Raw genomic sequence first — 22,115 nt, 5'->3', positions numbered from 1 at the left:
TACAGTTTCTTCCAGAACAAGGCATCTCTGAGTTCATACAGTGATGATACAGGGCAAGAATGAGCTGGTATGAAGGACAGTATTATAGTGAGAGAGGATAGTCATAAAATCCAGCATGATCATCACTATTTACCACATCTGATTTATCTAATACAAATAGAAATTGTAAATTCCTAAGCCAAATGTATCAGAATATATTCTAGGAAAAATTAAAAATTAAATAAATGTATAATTACTTATAATTATATACTTCATTTGTATTTATATTTCATGATACAGACATACTTTTATGTAAAAATGACTACATGACTTCATTAACTTTATTATATTTAATTTTCAAAAGTAATTTATGTGAAATTTTGTTTAATTTTATTTATGTGTATGTGGATTTGCCTGCTTTTATATATGTGCCCTGCATTAGTTCACATGCAAAAATAGACTGGAATAAAGTAATGGATGTCCTTGAAAATGAAATTAAAAATGGTTTGAGTTGCTTGATGTGAGTTCTGGGACTAGGTTCTGGTCTTCTGCCATAGCAGCAAGCATTCTTTTCCAGCCAAGGTATTTAAATTTATGTTCAATATATACACCTTGGTTCATTCATTTCTTCATCAATATTTACATTTATTATAGGATGAATAATAAAAATAGCTAGCTTGATAGCGCATGAGATTCTTAATCTCAGGTTTGTGGGTTTGAGCCCCACATTGAGTGCCACTTGTAGATAAAGTTTCTGTCACAACCAGTTTCATAGCCATTCAGTCCCAAAGAAACACACAGAAGCTTATATTAATTATAAACTGATGGGGAATCTCAATAGGTAATTTAGTGTGAACTTATTCATACTAATAATATCAATAGTGAGAAATAAAGAAAATACTTGTGAACTATTATTTATGGACAATTTACAATAGTATAGTGTCTTGTTGATTGATACAAGTTCAAATTATATTTGTTATTTCTATTTAGAATATTTGTACAACTATGCAAAGTTATTTTGTCAGATTGTATACATGCATTTTTCTACTTCTGTTTAAGACATTTTTATATTGATATAATTTTTAGGATATATTTATCATATAGCATTATACAGTTCTACCTCTGATCAAGAAACTTATACATTGTTTACATTTGAGGTCATTGTCTTCCTTTACTGCACATTTGTTTAAAGATGTTTAATATTCTGATATAAAGTCTATTTATACAGGTTCTTACAGGTTATAGTATTATACAGGTCATAATATTATAGGTCAATAGAGACTCATATTTGTTATACATATAGTCAAATTAATTAGGTTCTTTAGATACATAAAGATTATATTCTACAATAAAAAGATTATATTCTACATAGATAAGTAATTTTCAAACATGTCAAGGATCTGTAAAACATGACATCTAAATAACTTAGTGTTCTGCTGATGTAGGACATAATTGCTCCTGATAGAAATGATCTGTTCCTGAGAGAATGTTAAACATCAAAAACATTTCACTTGGAGTTTGCTTTCTTCTTGGAACAATTGGCCTTTGAGCAAGGAACAGCCCATGCTTCGACCACTAAAAAGTACATGATGTCTGGACTGGATAAGCAGGACATAAGGAAAAGGACTATCAAACCTTCCTAAGACAGAGTAAGAAGATTCTAAACATTTTCCTGCCTCTAAAAATGATCTGTCAGTTATGCTAAGCCTTAGCCAAATTTGGTTGCTTCAACATTGCAAATGAGACTTTGGGTAATTGCTCATGTTACCAGTTGTCTCTGTCGTATACTGTACAATATGGAGGCTGCTTGATTGCACCTCCTACCTACTCAAGTAGTATTAATTCCCTGCAATGAGGTTAAAGATTAGATATCCATAGTTACCTTCCTCTTATGATTGAGTGAAACCATTTTCAATTCAAGACTTAGACTCTTTAGGATAAAATGTTTATTAAAGCTTTTAACATATATTCCATGCTTAATATTGCTTATGTTGGTTGTAATCCTAAATTTATACTTGATGTCTGTTCTTAGTGAATACAGTTTTGCATTATGTTTGGAACTCTCTTGTTTAGACAAAAGGGGGCAGTGTTAGGAAATCTCTATGAGCCAATAATCTTTAAGAGGTTGGACCAGGTTAAGGCGTGTCCTTTTGGATACCTGAAGAAAACCTCTTTCCTGCCCAGGGTTCAATCTCTCTGTGGTTCCCACTTTACCCAGCTGAGGTTGGACTTCTCATTCCTGTTTTGTGAGTTTGCCCCATATGATAAAGAAAATATAATAAAATAAAAATATATATCTTGGAGTTAGCCCAGGATTGTTTGACCTACATCCATCAACAATAAACTGTTTGGCCTCTTAGCTCAGGTTTATTATTAGCTAGCTCTTACAACTTAAATTAACATATTATTTTTGTCTATGTTTAGCCACATGGTTGGATTCCCTTTAGCAGTAAGGTATTCTCCTCTTGCTTCCTCTGTGTCTGGCTGATGACTTTTCTCTGACTTTCATCTTCCCGTAATTCTCCTAGTCTGGTCACCCCGCCTATACTTCTTGCCTGGGGACTGACCAATCAGTATTTTATTAAACAAATATGAGTGACAAATTTTTACAGTGTACAAGAGCATTATCCCACAGCAATTTGTGACACATGTACACACTTTGGTTCAGTTTCTTCAGCTCTACATACACATATACAGCATGTATATTGACCTTTCTCATTAGACTGAGAGATAAGATGCTGGCAAATCATTATTATGCTTGTACCTCCAACCAAAATTTTACAGATTAATTTTTTGCTTTGCCTCCTGTGGATACCATTACTGGTGGCTGACATCCAAGGCATAAGAACAAACAGTATAAAGAATCAAATGAGTAAGAAAATGTTTCAAAGATTAGCAGTTGTCCTCCACATTCAACAATGTAGACAACACCTCCAAAGATATCTCTTTAAAACCAAAAATTAAATTTCATAGTCTTTCTGGAATACCCCATAACATGGATGAAAGGGTATCTCTCCGGTGGAGTACAGAGTTCCTTGAGTATATGCACAAAAATGATATAGCTAGACAATGTGATTGATCTGCTTCTAGCTTTGCTGAAATGACTGCATCTCATTGTTGTTCTATTTACATTATCCAGGAAATAGGAGCAGCCTAGTTTTACATCTACTGATAAGTGGATAATAAAAATATAGTAAATTTATGTAACTAAATATTATTTGGCTTTTAAAAATGAAATTATGAAAATCATAAGGAAATTGATGAATCTAAAATCATTTGAAATTAGGTAATGCATGCCCTGAAAGATAAGTATCCCATGTTTTCTCTAATTTGTGAATCTTCAGGGATGAGTGTTCATTTGGAATACTCATAGAGATCAAGGAATTACTAAGGGATCACTGGGGCTTTTAAGAGAGTATAATATATACAATGCAGTAGTATAAATGGTTAAAGGGAACTAATTAAATAAGAAGGGTTAAATTAAAGTGGGGGATGGGAGAACAGTCTAGAGGATGAAGTTCAGAAAAGAATAACTATAAGTGGGTATATCATAAAAAAGTCAATGGCAATTTTATTCTGTAGAAACTTACATATATGTACAGTTAAAATGGAGTCATGTGGTATGTTGTGACAATGCCCATAGGACAACAAATAAAATGAACAATGCCAAAAATGAGTTACTCTTTTGAAGTTGCTCATCAGTGAAATCCCACAGACCTCCAAAAATTATAGTCAACCATTACCAATGCTTCTGTTACCATCTGAATCCTGATATTAAGACCTTAAAACTACTTGAGTCAAAAAATATGGAAAAATTAAATTGATATAGAACCTAGAAGCTTCATCCCAACTGACTTACTGAGGAGATATGCCTGACACCAGAGGAAAAAAATAATTATCAATTTTTCTCACTGTGAATCCTGAGGTGCAATAGCAGCATGGATGTTGTGGAAATATCCTTCCACTTTCTGATTGAATTTAAGTATTGCTACAAAAAGATGAAACCCAAGCCTGGTTGGTGAAAGATAACTGGTAAGAAGAGTCATGGGTCCTAGTGAGTCCTATTATTTTGCTAAATGTACATAGACTAAACTAACCCCCAATGACCTATGACAATAAGCATGTATCCCTCAACCATTATCAGAGAATCTTCTATTTACAGACTTTTACCTAGTCAAGGCATAGAGAGTAAGAGAATATATAAATTTCTTAAGGTTTTTTTTAAGTTCTTATGACAGAAATTAAAATGAATGTAATGCATAGTCAATATTTAATAGGCTCTGAATCAAGTTAAGGGGGTTAGGAAATAGAAGGCCACCAAGGAGCAGAGCTCCACTTTGATTTGATCTTTCTACCCACAAAATAACAATCACCAAATTATCCCAGTATATAAAAGAACTTAAATTTTCTCATATCCTATAACAAATATATTTGATATTATGATGCCTTCCTTGGAAATCCCATCTTAGCAGTCAGTTACAGTCAGTTACAATTCTTCCTGGGATAAGATTTATTAGGAAAATAAGCAAATGTTGGTAGCAGTGTGACAATAGCTACTTCATGAACACATTTACTTTAGTTCTCTTGTTGACAAAATAGACAGTAATCATTTACAGGACTGAGCTTAGAGTTAAGAGCAATTTTAAAGCCTGAAAAATTACGTTGATATCTTAATTTGCAGTACTGACCTGAAGGTAAAAATTGGGGCATATAAACTATAATATTCTCAGAACAATCTCTAAATATTTAATGTAAAAGAAAACTACATGTCTTTAGAATAGTAAGGATTCATATATTCCCTGAACAACATTTTAGAATTCTATTCTTTTTCTTTTCAAATTTTTAATAATTCTTTGAAAATTTTGTATAGTGTGTTTTTATTATATTACTGTTTTTCCCCAGATTCCCAAGTGTACCCCTGAAGAGTAATGTGTGAAAGTGTGTGTTTATGCGTGTACTTTTCCTTTTTCCTTTTCTCTGTAGACTTCCCGACATCAGGGATTCTTCCTGTAGAATTTTGGAAAGGCTTGTATAGTTCTTTTACTTTACCTTCTTAGATTGACATACAAGAAACTATATTCCACAGCTGGTATCACAGACCCCAAACTCAAAACCATTTTTAGTTAACATAAATTTGTTGAGTTCTACATCAGGTTTCCTATTTGGATTCCAGATATTTGTTATAGATGTTTGTGAATATAGAAGGCAAATAGATGGGGGGATAGATACAGTTGGGGTTAACCAAGACAGAGTACATATTAAAAATGCCATAAGGAGATGTGCTATGTGCAAACTAATAGAAAAATGAAATAATACACTAAGGCCTGTTTTATATTTCAATGTTTCTATCTTGCACAACTTTATTGCAAAACGCACAAGCAACAAAAGGAAACAATGAATAAATTAGACTTCATCAAGAACACATTTGCTCCAAAGAATACCATCAAGAAAATGAAAAGGCAACTGCAAAATTGGAGGAAATGCTTTCAAATCGCGTATCCAGTATAGGACTTGCATTGAGAATATATAAAGAACTCTTGCAACTTGAATTTTAAAAAGACAAATGAGCAAATTCAAAAATGGATGAAAGCTCTAAACAGACATTTTTCTAAAGAAGATTTAAAGATATTATGCATCTGGCAAGATGCTGCCATTAGTCTTTAGAGAGAGAGTTCTAGACAGAAAGGAAAGAACTTGTGATACTCACTATGACAGCATAGTAAAAAAGAAAAAAAAGGCAGAAAATAAGTTTGAGTAAGAATGTAAAGAAGTTAGAATTCACAAACTGAAAACAAAAATATATAAAGCTGGGCAGCTGCTTCAAAATAATCTGATAGTTTTTCATAAAATGTATGCAATCCAACCATTCCATTTCTGGATGGATACCCAAGAGGAATAAAAGCATATATGTACAGTAATATTTTAATTCAAATATTTGAGAGCAGCATTATTCCAGCAGCCAGAAAGTAGAAACAACCAAATGTCCATAATCTGATAAGATGATACATAAAATGTTTCTATCCACACAGTAAGATTCTTCTCAACATCAACAAATACACTAACAATGGGGTGTAAAAACTGTAACAGCCGGGGCACAAAAAGATTGCTTGGAAAAAAACTATCAATTAAACATGACAGGCGTGCCGCATTGAGGACTCTCAATGGCTTTGATTTTCTGCACAAGACCAAACCAGGCAACATCCCAGCACAGATGGACCAAGCTCTCACAAGGACCACGCTTGAGGTCTACAGACAACATCCCATCGGAGATAGACAAAGAGCTCACAAGGCCCACGCATGAAGTCTACAGACAACATCCCAGCATGGATAGATAAAGCGCTCACAAGGCCCACACATGACGTCTACAGGCAGTCAGCTGCTACTCAGGGAAGGAAATTCAGTTCTCATCAAGGATGTGACCACTGGTGGAGAATCTCTGATTCAGCAGTCAGCCCTACACTGCACACAGAACAACACCAGTTGAGATGAACATATTTCAGACAAAAGAGAGCAAGACGATACAAATTTGAGAAGAAGGTGGGAACCAGGAGGAACTGGAGAGAGTGGTAAGAGTTAGATTCAACCAAAATGCCCTGTTATGCTGTGTGAAATTCTCCAGGAACTTTTCTGAAGAAGAATGGATACAAAGCTCATCATGGCGAATGATGTAACATTGGATAGAGGGGAAAAATTCATTACAAAAGACCACATGTGGGTATCAGCCCCCTCAGCTACTAGGTAGGGTTGACTGGAGAAGCTCAGGCAAGTCCTTACATCAAATGACATTATTTGCATAAAACCCCACCCTTTAAAGTGGTTCTTTAAGTCACCAAGTCATCTCCAGAGTGTTTGGAAGTCCTACAAAAAGTGTAATTATTACATTGTGTTCTCTAGAGAAAATGTTCCACATTGTCAGTGCACAAAACAGAAAGAAGATGAACCACATATGAACAATGAATGCTGGATAAAGACTATGATCTATAACAGATGCACGGCCTTGGCTGTGGATGCTTCCATATCATTTGATTATCATAGCCTCAGCAATGTTCAAAATACAGTAGATATCTTATCAATATATTTATATATTAACATATTATATAATCATAATATATATTATATAATATGTATAACATATTAATATTATATGTCATATCATCTATTAATATTACATGTTAATACATATTTCTAATGGCCCTGATTTTTTCTTATAATTTTATATGCATGTATGTAGTTCATTTGCAGAGTGTAAAATTGTTAAAAGGATAAGTGCTTCTATTAGTATGCAATCATAATTAGTGGAAATTACCTTTACAAACATTCCCATGTGCTATTGTCCTTATTCTTGATTTTAATAATACCATTTTAAAAGTTAATTCTAATTAAAATCTCAAATTTATTATATTTTATATTTTAAAATGCCCTCATGGCAGTTTGAGAAATATGAATATACTACCTTATTTTCTAGCTTCCTTTAGTTTTTAATGCGTATTTTAGCATGACTTTTGTGAGTGTAAATGTCAACGGATGTCTGTGGACAAATGCAGCATGCTGCAGATGCTCTCCAAAATTATACCATGTATATTATTACTTCCTTTTCTGCTCTGTCTTTTCTTTCAGATGCTTCAGACAAAACTACACCAAAGGTCATTTTAATGTAAGAGCCACATTTTCTGTGCTCTTTTCTATGATCTTATACCTCTGAAACATGAAATGTTATATAAATAGAAAATAAATGTTCTTTTTTAAATTTCTTAAAATACTTCAGAAAATTTAACCTGACTTGTTAGTGTTAAAGACACCACTCAACAGAGCAATCTCAACATCCATTTCACTACAAATACATCTGCAATTTGAAAGCATTTTTTTAAAATTCTGAGCATGGGTTAATGAACCTTCAATTTACCCTCTGTTTAACAACCACTTATGGTCATTAAAAGACAAAATCCTATTAAAATGTAAAGCTATTTAATTATAGCTTTAAAGTTATTACCTATGTTTAGCACCATATTCCAATAATATTGGACTTTACAAAATCCTGTGTGGCATGGACTGCAAAGCCAAATTGTTCTCTGGTACCTGTGGAATTGTATAATGGCCTACATAGCCCTGGCAATACAAATACACATCTGAACAATATCTTAGACAATAAACAATACTTTTAAAGTACTTGAATTTGAGGCACTGATAAATGTTTCATATGTGTCCATGTGAAGTGTGCTAAAGACTATTTTGAGTATTATAGTATTAATTCCTCCCTAGTTATTTCTAAATATTTGGCTGTGCACCAACCTAAAATGAGAAACTCTAGAATAAACACTTAATGTAGTCAAATATCAAAATATACAAATCAAAAAGTCATTTACTTTAAAAGTTCACACTGGAACGTTGAATTGTAAATTAACCTGGATCTGATAGACATTGACTCTCATCATCATGCTGGGTGGACTTGTTACTCAGCCTCTGCACTGCCCACTTTTGTCAGTCAGACTGATTCAGCCAGTATTATTTCCTACATCACATTCCTATGAGAACACTCCTCTAAACTTCAGTATGTCTGTATGACTCAGCACACCTGTGCCAGAGCTATTTTTACGTGGCCATTTTCTAGTACTCTAAAGTAAAATAGGCCTAAGCCTCAAACACAAGTTCTGGCAGAAATAATTCCTACACTTTCTTCTCAGTGCTTCTCATCTTCTTAAATATATATATATATATATATATATATATATATATATATATACAGAGATAGAATATTTGTGCATTTGTTTCTCAAGAAACTTTTATAATATTTTCTATTTTGAGGTGTGTGCACTTTTTCATATTTCATTTCAATATCAGTGAAAAACAGATACTCAGAACCAAGATAAAAGATCCAAATGCCTCATCCCCTCAATATGAAGTGCCTTTAAGAAAACCTTGATTTAATTTGTTTCTATTTTCTTAATCTTTTGTTGCTGTTATATATATATATATATATATATATATATATATATATATACAAGGTTGATATAGAACCAAAGCAAACTTGATGTATTAAGGCCAAGAAGATTTCTTACTATATGTCTAAAATAAAAATAACACTGTGCCTTATTATTTGAAGTGTAACGCACCTTACAGGTTTAGGATACCCTACAATCTTTTCTCAAATTCAGACATTTTTTAAACCTTCACCAGTTACTTTCACTCCTTAAATTTTCATTGGCTTATTTGAAAATTGATGTTTATAATGAACTTAGAGCATAATATTATTGGAAAAGCTTTAAAAATTACAACTGTGGTTGGAATATTTTTGCTGAGCCTTAATGTCTTCCTTGGGGGAGGCCATGAGGAGGCATGATGAACACAGAAGCTGAGAATATGGTGAAAAGGATAGAGTAAACATATATTTAACAACCAGGAGAAACTTACATATCCTCCTAGTACCCAGGCATCCTGATTCTTTGACATCATGTGGTCACCCCTCATTGGCTAGGAACAAACAGGACCTCTGATAATGCCTGTTGTTAGGCCTTAACATACCTTAAAATAATATTCCACAACATTTTCTATTTTTTTGTCTAAACAAAAATTGAAAGGTTTTAGTTTTACCATAAAATTGTACTCAATAAGAACAATTGGCAATAAAGATTATATTCATAATGTAATGAATTCTAGCTCAATTTTGTCTGGCAAATTAAAAGAAAATACTTTATTACCTATCCTATCTTACTGAACTAAAGTTTTATTCCTAATTTATTCTTAATTGTAACTAAGGAAAACCACAGTTATAGCTATCTGGTCTTCAATTCCATCAAAGACCCCATAAGGATAATATTTGAGTAAACAAAAGGTGCACTGCAAACAACTTCCAAAAATTTCTAGCAATGACAGAGTCATCTGACTGCCTGGACAGTCACTGAAAGTCTCTTGCAACATTGTTACATCCGTATTCAGCCTATAAGCCTAGTGTGTCTAGCAGACTTCAAAGTGAAGAAGGAAATTTGAAAAATCGTCCCACCTATATTAGTACCTTGTCAGTCACTTTCCTCTGTGTCCTGCAGAATGTCTGGTAGTCTTTTGTGAAGCAGGAATATTGACATACTGTCCTGCCTTTTCTTGGCAAAGTTGATCAGTCTTTCTATGTGTCCTGCATGTCCAATCTACACAGCTCATTGTCATCAGTCAAAAGCAGAAATAGTTTCTTTGCCCAGTGTCTAATAATGAAAGCAAATCCATAAAGAGTTTCTTCAACGCTCATCATCTTCTCTGAAGTAAATTATGCTACCAGGAGCAGTTGTGTTTCACTGTCATGAAAATCTGTCCTTATACTCACAGGTAAGTATAGTCTCTACCTCTCATTAACGATATCTTTCTTTGTGACGTACAGAGACCACTACAAAAACCAAAGGCAAACAAACTGTAGAGCTGTGGAGCCCTGTTCCAATGGTTGTATCTACAAAACACTCCCACACCTAAAGTTCAGGCAACATTGTGGAAGAGGAGTTGGAAAGACTGAAAGATCAGGAAGTTTGTTGTGAGATTGTGTTTTGTAAAATGTCAGAAGCAATATCTACGAGGTGTCGCTAATATGAACTGAACAAGGATGACACCAACAAGCCTGGCAGAGCAGATTGCTAAAAGCCTATGCAGCCTCAATCTTACACAGATAGCTGTAGGCAACTAAGAAATGCTGAGAACAGAAAGAAAACACAAATTGGCTATCTAATACCAAATGGTCACACTTGAAAGCGCGGATAACACTATACAGGTCAAGCAGGTCATATTTAGGAAAGCATGTGATAACAATTAATGAAGAGAAAAATGGCTATGAACTTGAAGAAGACAAAGAAATGCTGTGAGTAAGGGTTTTGAGGGAAGAAAAGGGGAAAACAAATATTATTAAACTATAATCTTAGAAATAAAACATTCAAAATTTAAAAATAAAATTAGCAATACAGAATGATATGTGATTAAAAGAAAGCAGCCCAATGAAAGGAATTATAAATAAAGTTAAATCAATGCATACTTGCTTTTCATTCTATCAGTCTGTGGTATAGGGTATGTGTTTTATAGGCTCGCTTGCTGAGAAAACATGAGAAAACATGCTTGCCCTCTAACGCACTGTCACTCTAGTAACCTGAGATTTCTTCCTTATTCCCTGCAATATCAGGAGAATGCAGCAAGTACTCAGCACAGACAAGTTAGTGATTGACTCATCTTTGACACAGGCTATAGCGTACTCTTAGTTGTTTTTTGTCCACAATATTCTTCACTAGACTCTAGACCAATGGCTCACCAAATTTCACCCACCCCTAACAGGACAGCTAAGATACTGGAAACTTGCACAAATATACATAAAATGCATTATACTGTTAGCAATAATGCCCTTCTGCTTTTCAAACAAAAATGTGAAAAATGCTATTAAGTTAGCGAATACTTATAACTCATAGTATTTTTTAATCATGCCTTTTCGATTATCCAACATTTAAAGCATCACCACAATATTATGAGTTTATAACAGTGGTTTGTGTCTGAATGAAGTATTAATAATACTCAAAATGTGGAATTCACTGCACTATTACATAATTTTTCTCTGAGGGGTAGTGATTCACTTTAAACACATTAGCCAAACCAAATGTGCTACACTTTAATAATTATAATAGGATTATCAATTTTAAAAAGCCAGCCACTTACTTCATCAATGAACTGAAGCAATTTTCAAAGAGTAAAAAAAGCTTATCAGTTCAAGACACTTGAAGACAAGGCCAGTGCCTATAAAATTAATTTTTAATGATTTCTCCACCATCTGGGAGATTCTCATTATATGCAATAAAAGTCAACCTAATAGTGCTTTAAAATTCCCTTTTTTACTTAACCACAAAAGTCTAATAATTTTATACTCATCGTTTATTAATACAAATTTACATATTTGGATGAAATGATATAGAATGTTTTTGAAAACTTACAGACTTATGCTATTTTTAAAATAATGTTTTGGGAAAGCTCTCCCACTTCAAACAATAAACTCCGATTGGGAATTAGGGAAGTTGGAGAACACAGAGTCATTGGCTGTTCTCCTAAAGGTTGCTCTATTTTGGAGGTCTGATGACTCCAAGAGAGATTTTCATGGCAAATGCTAAGTGCATAATTTTCCAAAGTCACTTTTCAAATTTTAATTGGCTGTTCACAAAGCTAAAATAAAATTAGTTCTATGTTTATAAGCCAAAGATATTAGTCTCCGGGACTATTTTCCTCACCACATCATATTTTCAATTTAAATGTTAGTTTTTCCTCTTGGGGGATGCCGTAGTTAGGGTTTCTGTTGCTATGGTGAAACAACATAACCTTGGAGAAGAAGGGGTTTATCTGACTTGCATATCCTGAACCACACTGTAGGAAGCTAAGGCAAGAATCAACACTGGGCAGAAACCTCAAGACCAGAGCTGATGCAAAGCCATGGAGAGGTACTGTGAACTGCCTTGCCCCTCATGGCGTCCTCAACCTGCTTTCTAATAGATCCCAGGGCCGCCAGCCCAGGGGTAGCACCACCACAATGGATAGGCCCTCCCCTCTCAGTCACTAATTAAGAAAATTAAGTAGGCTTGTCTACTTACAGCCTTCTGAAGGCATTTTCTCAACAATGATTCCGTCCTCTAGAGGACTCTAGTTTGTGTCAAGGCCACATGGAACTTTCCAACACAGGAACTGACTTTCTCAGGCAATCTTTACAAAGTCTTGAGAACACTGAGTGGGATATTTCTTAGTTTGTTCTCAGTTTTAGAGAATACCCCCCACCACCACCACCAAATCTCTTCAAAAATGCATTGAAAGGCAACATGATGCTGGCAAAATCATCTCGTTTCTTACAACTTTCAGAAACACTTTCCTGCCAGGTGCTTTCAGCTTGTGTATAATATTCTCGAGGCTTCGGTAAATAATAAAAACTTACTTTATACTAGTCTTGTACTTCTACAGTTGTTTAATGTTGTGTCTATCTAAAACTTTCAAGTCATTTATTGGCCTGATCAATAAGGAGTACAAGAATGTATTTCATTAATGAAAGAAAGAAAAATACTAGCATGTTTTTATCTGAGTCAATGCAAAAGAGCTGTTGGCAACATCATGTACAAAAACTGAGGATTCAGTTGGAATGGGGGTAGGTTATCAAGGCTTAAAACAAAGAAAACAGTGTGAGGCATGCCTTGACATTTATGAAAATTGACAAGATCCTCACAAAGTTCCCTTTAATTCTTTGATTCTTAGATAAATGACAATACAGCTCTGAAGAGAGTCATTGACACTGCTTTCAAGAAGGCCAGGCAGCATCTAAGTGTGTTCCCTGGAGAGCTCACACCTGCTACAGCCCCGGACTGAGAGCCCTGATTAATATTTCAACAATTAAGAGTAAACTAGAGTGTACTTTCTAGCAGATCGGAGCCTGTTTTCCAAACGAGCCCTGCACTAGCATGAGAGACCGGGCAGAGCAGAGGCCCTTCAGGGTCCTGTGGGTGGGAACAAGGAGCACTGAGTTTCTGTGAATGGGGAGAAGGAGCTCCTTGTTTCCAGCCTGGATCATATTTGACAAGGCCAGCAACGAACTGAATCCAGGTCTCTGTTAGGCCTGGAACTTTTGTCAGTTCTCTTGTAAATCTGTAGTCAAATGTTGTAGACCCTGAGATAGGAAATGCTTTGCTTACTGTCTGCATCATGTCCCTTGCAGAAATGGGAGCTCAGCTGCTCTGAGACCCCACTCTGCTGACTGGCCTCTTTGCCAGCTTGTACTCAGGTTTCCAGTTTGAGGGCTAGAAGGAGCTGGGATCCTGATTAACTAGGTCGCTTAGGTCGTCTGTCCTCGCAACTCTCCTGACCCTAGTTTTTGACTGTTTATTTTCTTATCCCCCCGTCCTCGTTCTTGGAGTCCTAGCATGAACCCAGGAAGAATTGTTGGTCTGCTTCATACTAGTGTCAAGAAGCAATGTTCCCCCCAAAAGAAAACAATAAAGCGAACTTTGATTTCCATCAAGGGTTGGCCTTCTTTTCCCAGGACAAGCATTTCAATTCTGGTGTTCCTGCTGTGCCACAAACACCTCAGGATGCTGGGCAGAACCCTGAAGAGATGGCCTCGCCTTTATGGGAACTCCAATCTGGTGCATGACTGCTTTAAAAAACTACAGGCCAACTGTGTCGTACAGATCGAATTGTTCAGGTCCAATCAAGACTGGAGAGGCAGGAGAGTCCTTCAGATAGGCTGTCGGGTAATGCAGCTATCTCTCCCTTTCTGGTGGTGATATCATTTTTTCTTTGTGACAGCTGCAACCTGTGTTTTGTTCTGAAATGTGTGTATCCTGCCATGCACCTCTCCTCCCACACAGCCAGGTCTGAAAAGGAAGGCAGAAGAGTGTGCTTCTGTGATTAAGGACGGCCATTGTTCAGGGACTTCACTTGTCCTCTGAACTGTAGCAAATAAGACACTCAAGGGGCTGAGTGCAATTGAACCTGACGGTGTACTCGGGTACTCTACTCCCTGCAGCATTTGCCTTAGGTGGGTGTGGGTATTAGAGCATCATCAGACCATACACTGCTGTGCAAGGGGTCATTGAACGTCTCCATTCAATCTCTATTTCTCTCTTGCTCACAGGTACAGGGAGATACACATAAAGAAAATTCAGTCAGCCTTCAGTACACACTACATTATTGATAAAAGAGGCAGGTTTATTCTGGTTCAGCAAATGCAGTTTATAACAGTGCTGCTTTCTGAATGTGACTGGGAAGCACAGAGACTTTTTGCACCCATGACCTTTGGCAAGCATTGCATCAAGCTGCAGGAGAAAACCTCCCAGTGCTGAGAACTGTCTTTTGATACAAGTTCTCTCATTCTTTGTTTCAAACATGAATGTTGAGTAATTAAAGGAGGTCCAGGAGAGTCCATAAGAAAGGATAACAAATGCTTATTGGGGAACACTCACAATAAGAGAGCTGCTGTGTTCCTCTGCTCTGTGAGTGCCGGAAGCTGCGAACAGAACTCTAACCACCAACCAAACAAAAGGTTAAAAACAGGCAGAGCACACTTCTTTTCTGTGCTTATAGTACCTCAGACTATGCCCTAATGGTCTGGTTTCTAAAAGGCTATTGACTGAATAAATTTCCACAACACCACCTCATTTTGTTAGTAAATAAGAGGGCTCTAAACCTAAAACAAGACTATATACAATAAGAACAAAGACCAAGTATTATCCAGGGGAAAAAAAAGACAAAAAATACACAAAATTAGAACTACAACAACATGAACCACATCAAGCAAGAAACATACGCTAAATGTCTAATCTAACGGTATTAACAAATAACAGAGATTATTTCAATAGCTGTCCTATCCTGAGGAGTCTAAATCTTATACTAAAATGTATTAGCTAAGTCATGAGAGGAAAGTAGCTGTGACTATCTAGTCTTCAACCCCAACAATGTCCTAAAAAGGAAAATAATGTTACCTAAGTAAGCAGGAAGTGCAAGCAAGTAACTTCCAAAAGGTGCAAGAAATGACAGATACAGCTGGCTACCTGGGCAATCACCCAAAAATCTCATTTGCAACGTTAGGGCAACCAACTTTGGCTAAGGCCTAGATTATGTGACAGACCATTTTCAGAGGCAGGAAAATTCAAAAGACTGTCCTACCCAGTCTTGGCAATGTTCAGCAGTCATTTTTGTTGGTATCCTGCTTGTCCAGTTTGGACAGCATGCATATTGTCAGTAGTTGAGGCAAGACAGTTCTTTGCACAAAGACCAGTTTTGTCAAGAAGAAGCTCCAAGTAGTGTCCTTGGTGCCCAACATTCTGTTGGGAATAGATTGGCACTGCCAGAAACAATCATGTATCACATAAAAAAATCCTGAGTTGTTTAAATGCCATATTCTCCAGTTCTTTGAAGTGTTTGAAAATTACCTTTCTATATGGAGTACAATCTCTGTGCACCAAGAGAGCCTGGTTAGCCTAACTATAAGTGTGACAGACATGGGTGACTGCCTATTCACTTTTAATTCTTACTATCTATATTGCTTAAAGACTAAGGTTTCACATTATAAAATTAAATAATCTTTAAACAGGTATGCAGCAAATGAGGACAATAACCCCAAAATGTAAAGAATATATGTATATAAAAGAATATATCTTGATTAAAAGTAGAAAGGTGTAGTGCAATATGATAAATATATCTTAAAATTGCATCAATATACAAAATATCTTAAGCAGAAGTAGAAACACGCATGCATACAATATGACAAAGTAACTTTGCATAGGTGCACAACTATTGTAAACAGAAATAGAAACATATTCAGTATAATAAATATAATTTGAATTTGTATCAATATACAAATTGTTCTAGACAGGAATGCAAAAATAATTTTACACATAAGCACATGTCTAAAGTGGCTTGAATTACAGAGGCTTGGTTTTCATCACATGTAGATAGGTGGATTCAAGGAGGGAGGCACTCGTTTGAACTGGGATACCCAGATCTCCTGTGTCCTTTGGATTGTTTTAACAAGTTCATTGAGTCTGACTGCAAGTATCTAACAAATATCTCTCCTTTCCTTTTACAAACTCTACAAGCAAGAAACAGAGTTACTCTCTGAAAGGAGTCTTGTGATAGGATTCTGGCATAATTTTCATAAATTTAGATACCATAAATTTCTCAGCAATGAAGTCTTAATAACAATAGAATATGAAGTCATTTAGCAACTACTAAGAGTTGCTCCTCAGGATATTGCAGTTCCCAGAAGATTAGTAAGTTACATGAGACTCTCAACAACAATGCTTCAGTTGAGTCATATTTATTTTTCAGTGTGTGTGTGTGTGTGTATGTGTGTGTGTATGTGTGTGTGTGTGTGCGCGGGTATAAGCATACATGTGAAGGTCTGAGGGAGATGCCAAGAATCATCCTCAGTCACTCTTCCACCTCATTCACTGAGGCAAGGTTCTTTAATCAAATCCAAAACCCAAGGATATGGCTGGTTTTACTAGCCAGCTTGATCTGGAACTCCTGCCTCCGGTTCTCAGACCAGAATTACAGTAGTACTGCCATGTCAACCAAGATTTATTTGGTTTCTGGTGACCCAACCTCTGATCCATGTGCTATGCTTCACAGTAGAGCTTTAATGCCCTAGGCATGCCCCAAGACCTAGGAGTCTCAGATTGGCATGACAAGAGTCACGTGAATTTCTCAGTGTCCTAACTACCATCAGAATGTCTTCATCCATCCTTTCCTAAAACATTATATTTTAATAATGATAAATTTCTTACTTTAGGGTTTATTACTAATATCTTCAAATGTTGCATGGAAGTCATTAGTCAGTAAGTGATTCATCAAGATATTGTCAAACTGTATGTTATTATATCCCATTTCTAAAGCAACAAAAGCCTCATTCCACTGGAGTCTTAGCTAGTTCAGTTGGAGCTTTATCAACATAGTTACAGAGGAGGGGATTTACAAGCAGAGAGTTGTCACTGGCCCAGGTCAATTCCCAGCATCCTCCAGCCTGCTTTACTCACAAAGAAGCCCCTCTGGGGCTGAGCCAGGATGGCTTCCTCTGTGGTTCAGACATAGATTTAACCAAGGGGACACAAAAGTAGACCATTGTGCAGGAGATGCATGTTATTCAAGTGTTTGATTTTCAGGCGCCTTCCTATCAGGTCACAACAGATTTGCTTTGTCCCACCACTGAAGGGCATGGAAACCTCAGCAATAACAGCCAAACACTCCCTCTTGTAAGCCATGGCCTGTCATCTCTGGTATGGACTGTTTCTCTTCAGACATCCGCTACTTCTGGCCCCAACAGTCTCCCTGCCCATTTCATTCCCCAAGCCTGGGATGTAGGAGGCGTGGTAGCCATGTGCTCTCTAGGCTGAGCAATCTGCGGTCTCTTATTCTCTCTTCATTGACCAGTTCCATGCACATACTGAGTGGAGCTCAGCGAGTTTAACAACAGAGCTCGTAAATAGGAAAGGGCAGTGACGTGAGCAACAGTGGAGGAACTGAAGATGAATGGGGGAGGATGGACTTGACAAAACACTCTATGTGAGGATGAAATTTTTAAGAAAAGAATAAAATTAAAACTTAAAAAAAAAAACCTCTGATTTCAGGTATTTTTTCCCTCTAATTTAGCAGGTGGCCGAGCCTCTGCTGCCGTGAAGGACTGTCTGTAAGTCTGTCCACATCTTTTCCCTTTTGAGTAGTCTCTCTCTTGCAAGATGGAGAGAATGAAAAACATATACCATGGTCTGAACTTAGACCTTACAGAAATGAATGTGTCCAGCATCATCACTTGGTATTTTACTAGTATGTTTGCATGTTGATCAGAACTGTCTTCACTTACTGGACTAAAAAAAAAAAAAAAAAAAACCAAAAACGAAAAAAGAAACAAACTTATCTCATTTTACATACCAATCCCAGTTTCCACTTACTCCTCTCCTCTTGCTCCCCCATCCTTCCCTGGACCCGAACTCCTAACGAGAAGTTTTCCTGGGCTTTTATCTGTTTATTTCTTCAGGTCATATCTCAGCCTTTCCCCAACAATGGTCCTTTCCTTGATGCACAGCCTGCTTGGCTCTTGCTCTTGACTCCCTCCTTGTTGTAGGAAAATCTGATATGAAAATCAAAAACTTCAGCTCTAAGCCATTTGGGGTGAACCTGGGACAGGTTTCACGGGATTTCTGGTCAGAGTGCTGTTTAACAGCCAAGGAATAGGCTACCGAGTGTCTGCTGAGCGTCTGCACTGTCACAGGCTAACTCACCCAGATTCAAGAATATCAAAATATTGGATCGTCCATAAGTGAAAATATATTTAAAAATAAAACTCATTGACTCGGGTAAATTTGTGTGTAGTTGCTTAATATAGATGACTCAATTTAGAGATGTGTTAAATCTTTAAATCTTGGGAAACTGGCTCTGTACAACAGGCTTGACTTTTCCCCACTTGTTTTCCTGAAGCTTAACTTTCTCAATGCTTTCTGTCTAAATTGTGATGACAGATGGAAACCAGACCTAGCTCTACTGCAGAAGACACTTAAGTCAGAACAAACAACAGCAAAGGAAGAATGTAATTTTGCCACAAAGTCAACTAAATACATTTTGTCAAATCATCGGCTAAGATGAGGCTTATGAAATCAATGAAAATTCTAGCTCAATTACAGCTATAGACAAATGGTTCAATCACACTCTCCTGCCCTAAATAATAAAAGTGCATTTATGGTTTTGATACCAGTGCTTCCTAGCCATTTTTTTAGGACAAATAGCTGAGCATCTCAAGTGTCATTCACAGCTGGATTCCCGCCCCCTCCCCCCACAGCCAAACTTCCTGCCCTTCAAACAGACTAGAGAGGCAAGGATAACAATCCTTATAACAAATTAAGTGCTGCCACAAGCCCACGTTTAGATTTATCTTCTCAGCATTTAGCAAAGAAGTAGCTGAGTCAACAATCTCCACAAAAGTGATTACCATTACCATAGCATGAGAAAATCATCAAGGCTTATGACCATAAGGTTTTTTTCTCTATCAGTAATGGTGTCAGTCAGGATAGTTAAGTACAAAGTTTTGGGTTTTGTTTGCTTGCTTCTTCATATATATATATATATATATATATATATATATATATATTCAAAACAAGCTGTTGTAAGTTTTTCTTGATGAAGTCATGGCTACTCACCTTCAGCAGTGAGGTGACAGTAAAATGACTCAGAGCCATATCTATTCTCCCTTCATTCCTAGGCAACTTAGACGCCATTCCTCTTTACCATCTTTACAAAGTGTTTTAACATTAAACAGAAGAAAACAAAGATTCCATTACACTTTTACTCTTAAATCTACCAAGAAGTTTGCGGACTCCTCTTGCTCCTGTCTGCAGCCCACATGCTACTGTGGTATAGGAGTACACTTGTGCTAAATCCCAGCTGTCTAAGCGAGGCAGGGATGTCTATATTTATCCAAGTGTGTATATAACTCCTCTAATGAAAAGCTTTAGAAGTTTACAAAGCAGGAATCAGCTCATCTGTTACTCTGTAACTTAAAAATATTCTGTGCTGTTTGCCAGATGGACCTAAATTTGTCTTTTCTTTCTTCTTAATGGTAAATAAATGAAAGACAAGAGAGATCACTGGACATGCATGAGCCTAAGAAGGTCTGACATAAAGATATCTCAGGATTTAAATCAGTACCCTGCTGACATCTTTCCTCGGCCACACATTCTCTTCCTGTACTCTGAGCCATGGCAGTTCTTCTAACCTTTGACACCACAGCAGCCCTAGAGAAGGTGTGTGTGTGTGTGTGTGTGTGTGTGTGTGTGTGTGTGAGAGAGAGAATGAAGGCTTCACAGAAAACATCCAATACTTAGATAACAGTGAGTATCAATAAAGGATACTTCTCTCTTTGAAATTCTGATTTTGATGTGTTTTCCCATACTTTGTTTTCAGTAAATTATCAGATCAGCTTCAAAGGAAACTCTTGCTCATAACAACCCTTTCCTTGCCTTTCCTTGCTGTTTAAAATGATTATTGACTTATGAAAAGATCATAAGTATTTTCATCTACACAGAGATGAATTGCAATTTGCTTATTCTTTTTCCATTTATAATATTTTCTAGGATTTTAATGAGTATTACTCCTCTAGGTTACTCTTCTCTTAAATGCGTATTATTCCAAAATAAAAGTAACAGAAATATGTGACAACTGCGCAGCTGATTAGACAGCTATGGAAACAGCCAGTGGCCTTTCTGAAGAATTTCCTTGCAGGAATTACAATCAGTCTGGATTGTACATTGTCTGACAGACTTCCCAATACATATTTTAAGCTATAAAAATACATAAGTTAACACCAGTGAAAGAGCTTGGGCTTTAAAGATGATTTTGAGGGATGCAGAGAGGGCCCGATATTTGCCACTGTGGAGATGCTGATATCCCAGAAATTTCTTTAAAGAATGAAACTACAAAGTAGAAATGAAAGCATGTTCAAACCAAAAAAATATCTTCCATCACCCTACGTGCAATTGTCTATGACTAAAACACTCAGCTGGAAGGGGACTTTAACACATTTATTCCTGAATGTGATTTTCTGATCAGTTTGTGAGGCTCAAACTCTAACCTGAAAAAAAGAGTCCATGAGTAATATGTGATTAACACTTTTATACTAACTGTACATCAGTAAACATGGCTCAAAGTCTATTGCTGATACCTGTAACCACATAAACAAAAGCAAAACCAAACTTGTTACATAAAAAGAGCAAAACATGGACTGGAGAGGTGGCCCGTAGGTTAAGAGCACTGACTGCTCTTCCAGAGGTCCTGGGTTCAATTCTCAGCACCACATGGCAGCCCACAACTGTCTGGAAATACAGTTCCAGGAAATCAGACACCTTCACACCAATGCACATAAAATAAAGTTAAATAAATCATAAAAAAATTTAAAAAAAGATCAAAACACTTTTCCTTAGAAGGGAGTAAAGGAGGGCTTACAATATTTAAAGAAAAAAATAGATACATATAGAAACACATCAAAGAACTTTGTAAAACTTCCTCTTCAAAGAAAATATTACTATTTAGTAATATTATATTAACAATTATATTAGCAATGTAAATTATATTAGTAATAATATATTAGTAATATCAATATTACTATAGATCAGCCCGAATAATTATCTTTTGGATAGGATGCTTTAATGTAGCATGAGAAACAGACAACGGTAAAACAGCTCCATGGGATTCTCCTTGAAGATCACAGACCTTTCTTAGTCTTTCTCATTCAACACTGGCAGAGTGAAGACAAAACAAAGTCTGCCTGCTTTTTACTGACTGCTTTGCCAAAGGTCATACAGGCAAAGACTGTGGAACAGTAAAAGTCCAGCTCTCTGCAGCCAGGAAGGAACAGGAAGATTGCATGCTCTCCTTCTTAAATCAAGATTAAGTTAGAGATCTAGAAGAAAGCACCACAAGTCCTAATGGTCATGGTATTTTTAGATGTTGGTATTCTACCTGGAATGTTAGAAAGTTATTTCAGTCTCAGGAAATGGGTAAAGAGTTTGCTTAGCTCATATCCAATGTTACATTCACTTGCCTCTGAAAACCAGCAAGCAATAGCTGCTTTACAAAATGAGTTCTGATTTTCCTGACCCAGAGCA

At 36.3% G+C, this 22,115-nt stretch overlaps 1 protein-coding gene across 1 annotated transcript in view; it reads right to left on the bottom strand.

The window, feature by feature from the left end:
• Naaladl2 (N-acetylated alpha-linked acidic dipeptidase like 2) overlaps positions 1 to 19,730 on the bottom strand; it is a 701,987-nt gene extending 682,257 nt beyond the window's left edge. Inside the window, exons 1-2 of the mRNA XM_057756897.1 lie at positions 19,653 to 19,730; positions 18,323 to 18,326 (exon numbers count right to left, since the gene is read on the bottom strand). Of these exons, the coding sequence (XP_057612880.1) occupies positions 18,323 to 18,326; positions 19,653 to 19,730 (82 nt within the window). The remainder of the gene's footprint in view (positions 1 to 18,322; positions 18,327 to 19,652) is intronic.
• Between the last annotated feature and the right edge of the window lie 2,385 nt (positions 19,731 to 22,115).

This window comes from Chionomys nivalis, chromosome 24, assembly GCF_950005125.1.
Source record: "Chionomys nivalis chromosome 24, mChiNiv1.1, whole genome shotgun sequence".
In the NCBI taxonomy this organism is placed as follows: Eukaryota; Metazoa; Chordata; class Mammalia; order Rodentia; family Cricetidae; genus Chionomys; species Chionomys nivalis.
This window is presented reverse-complemented; position numbering and strand designations above follow the sequence as displayed.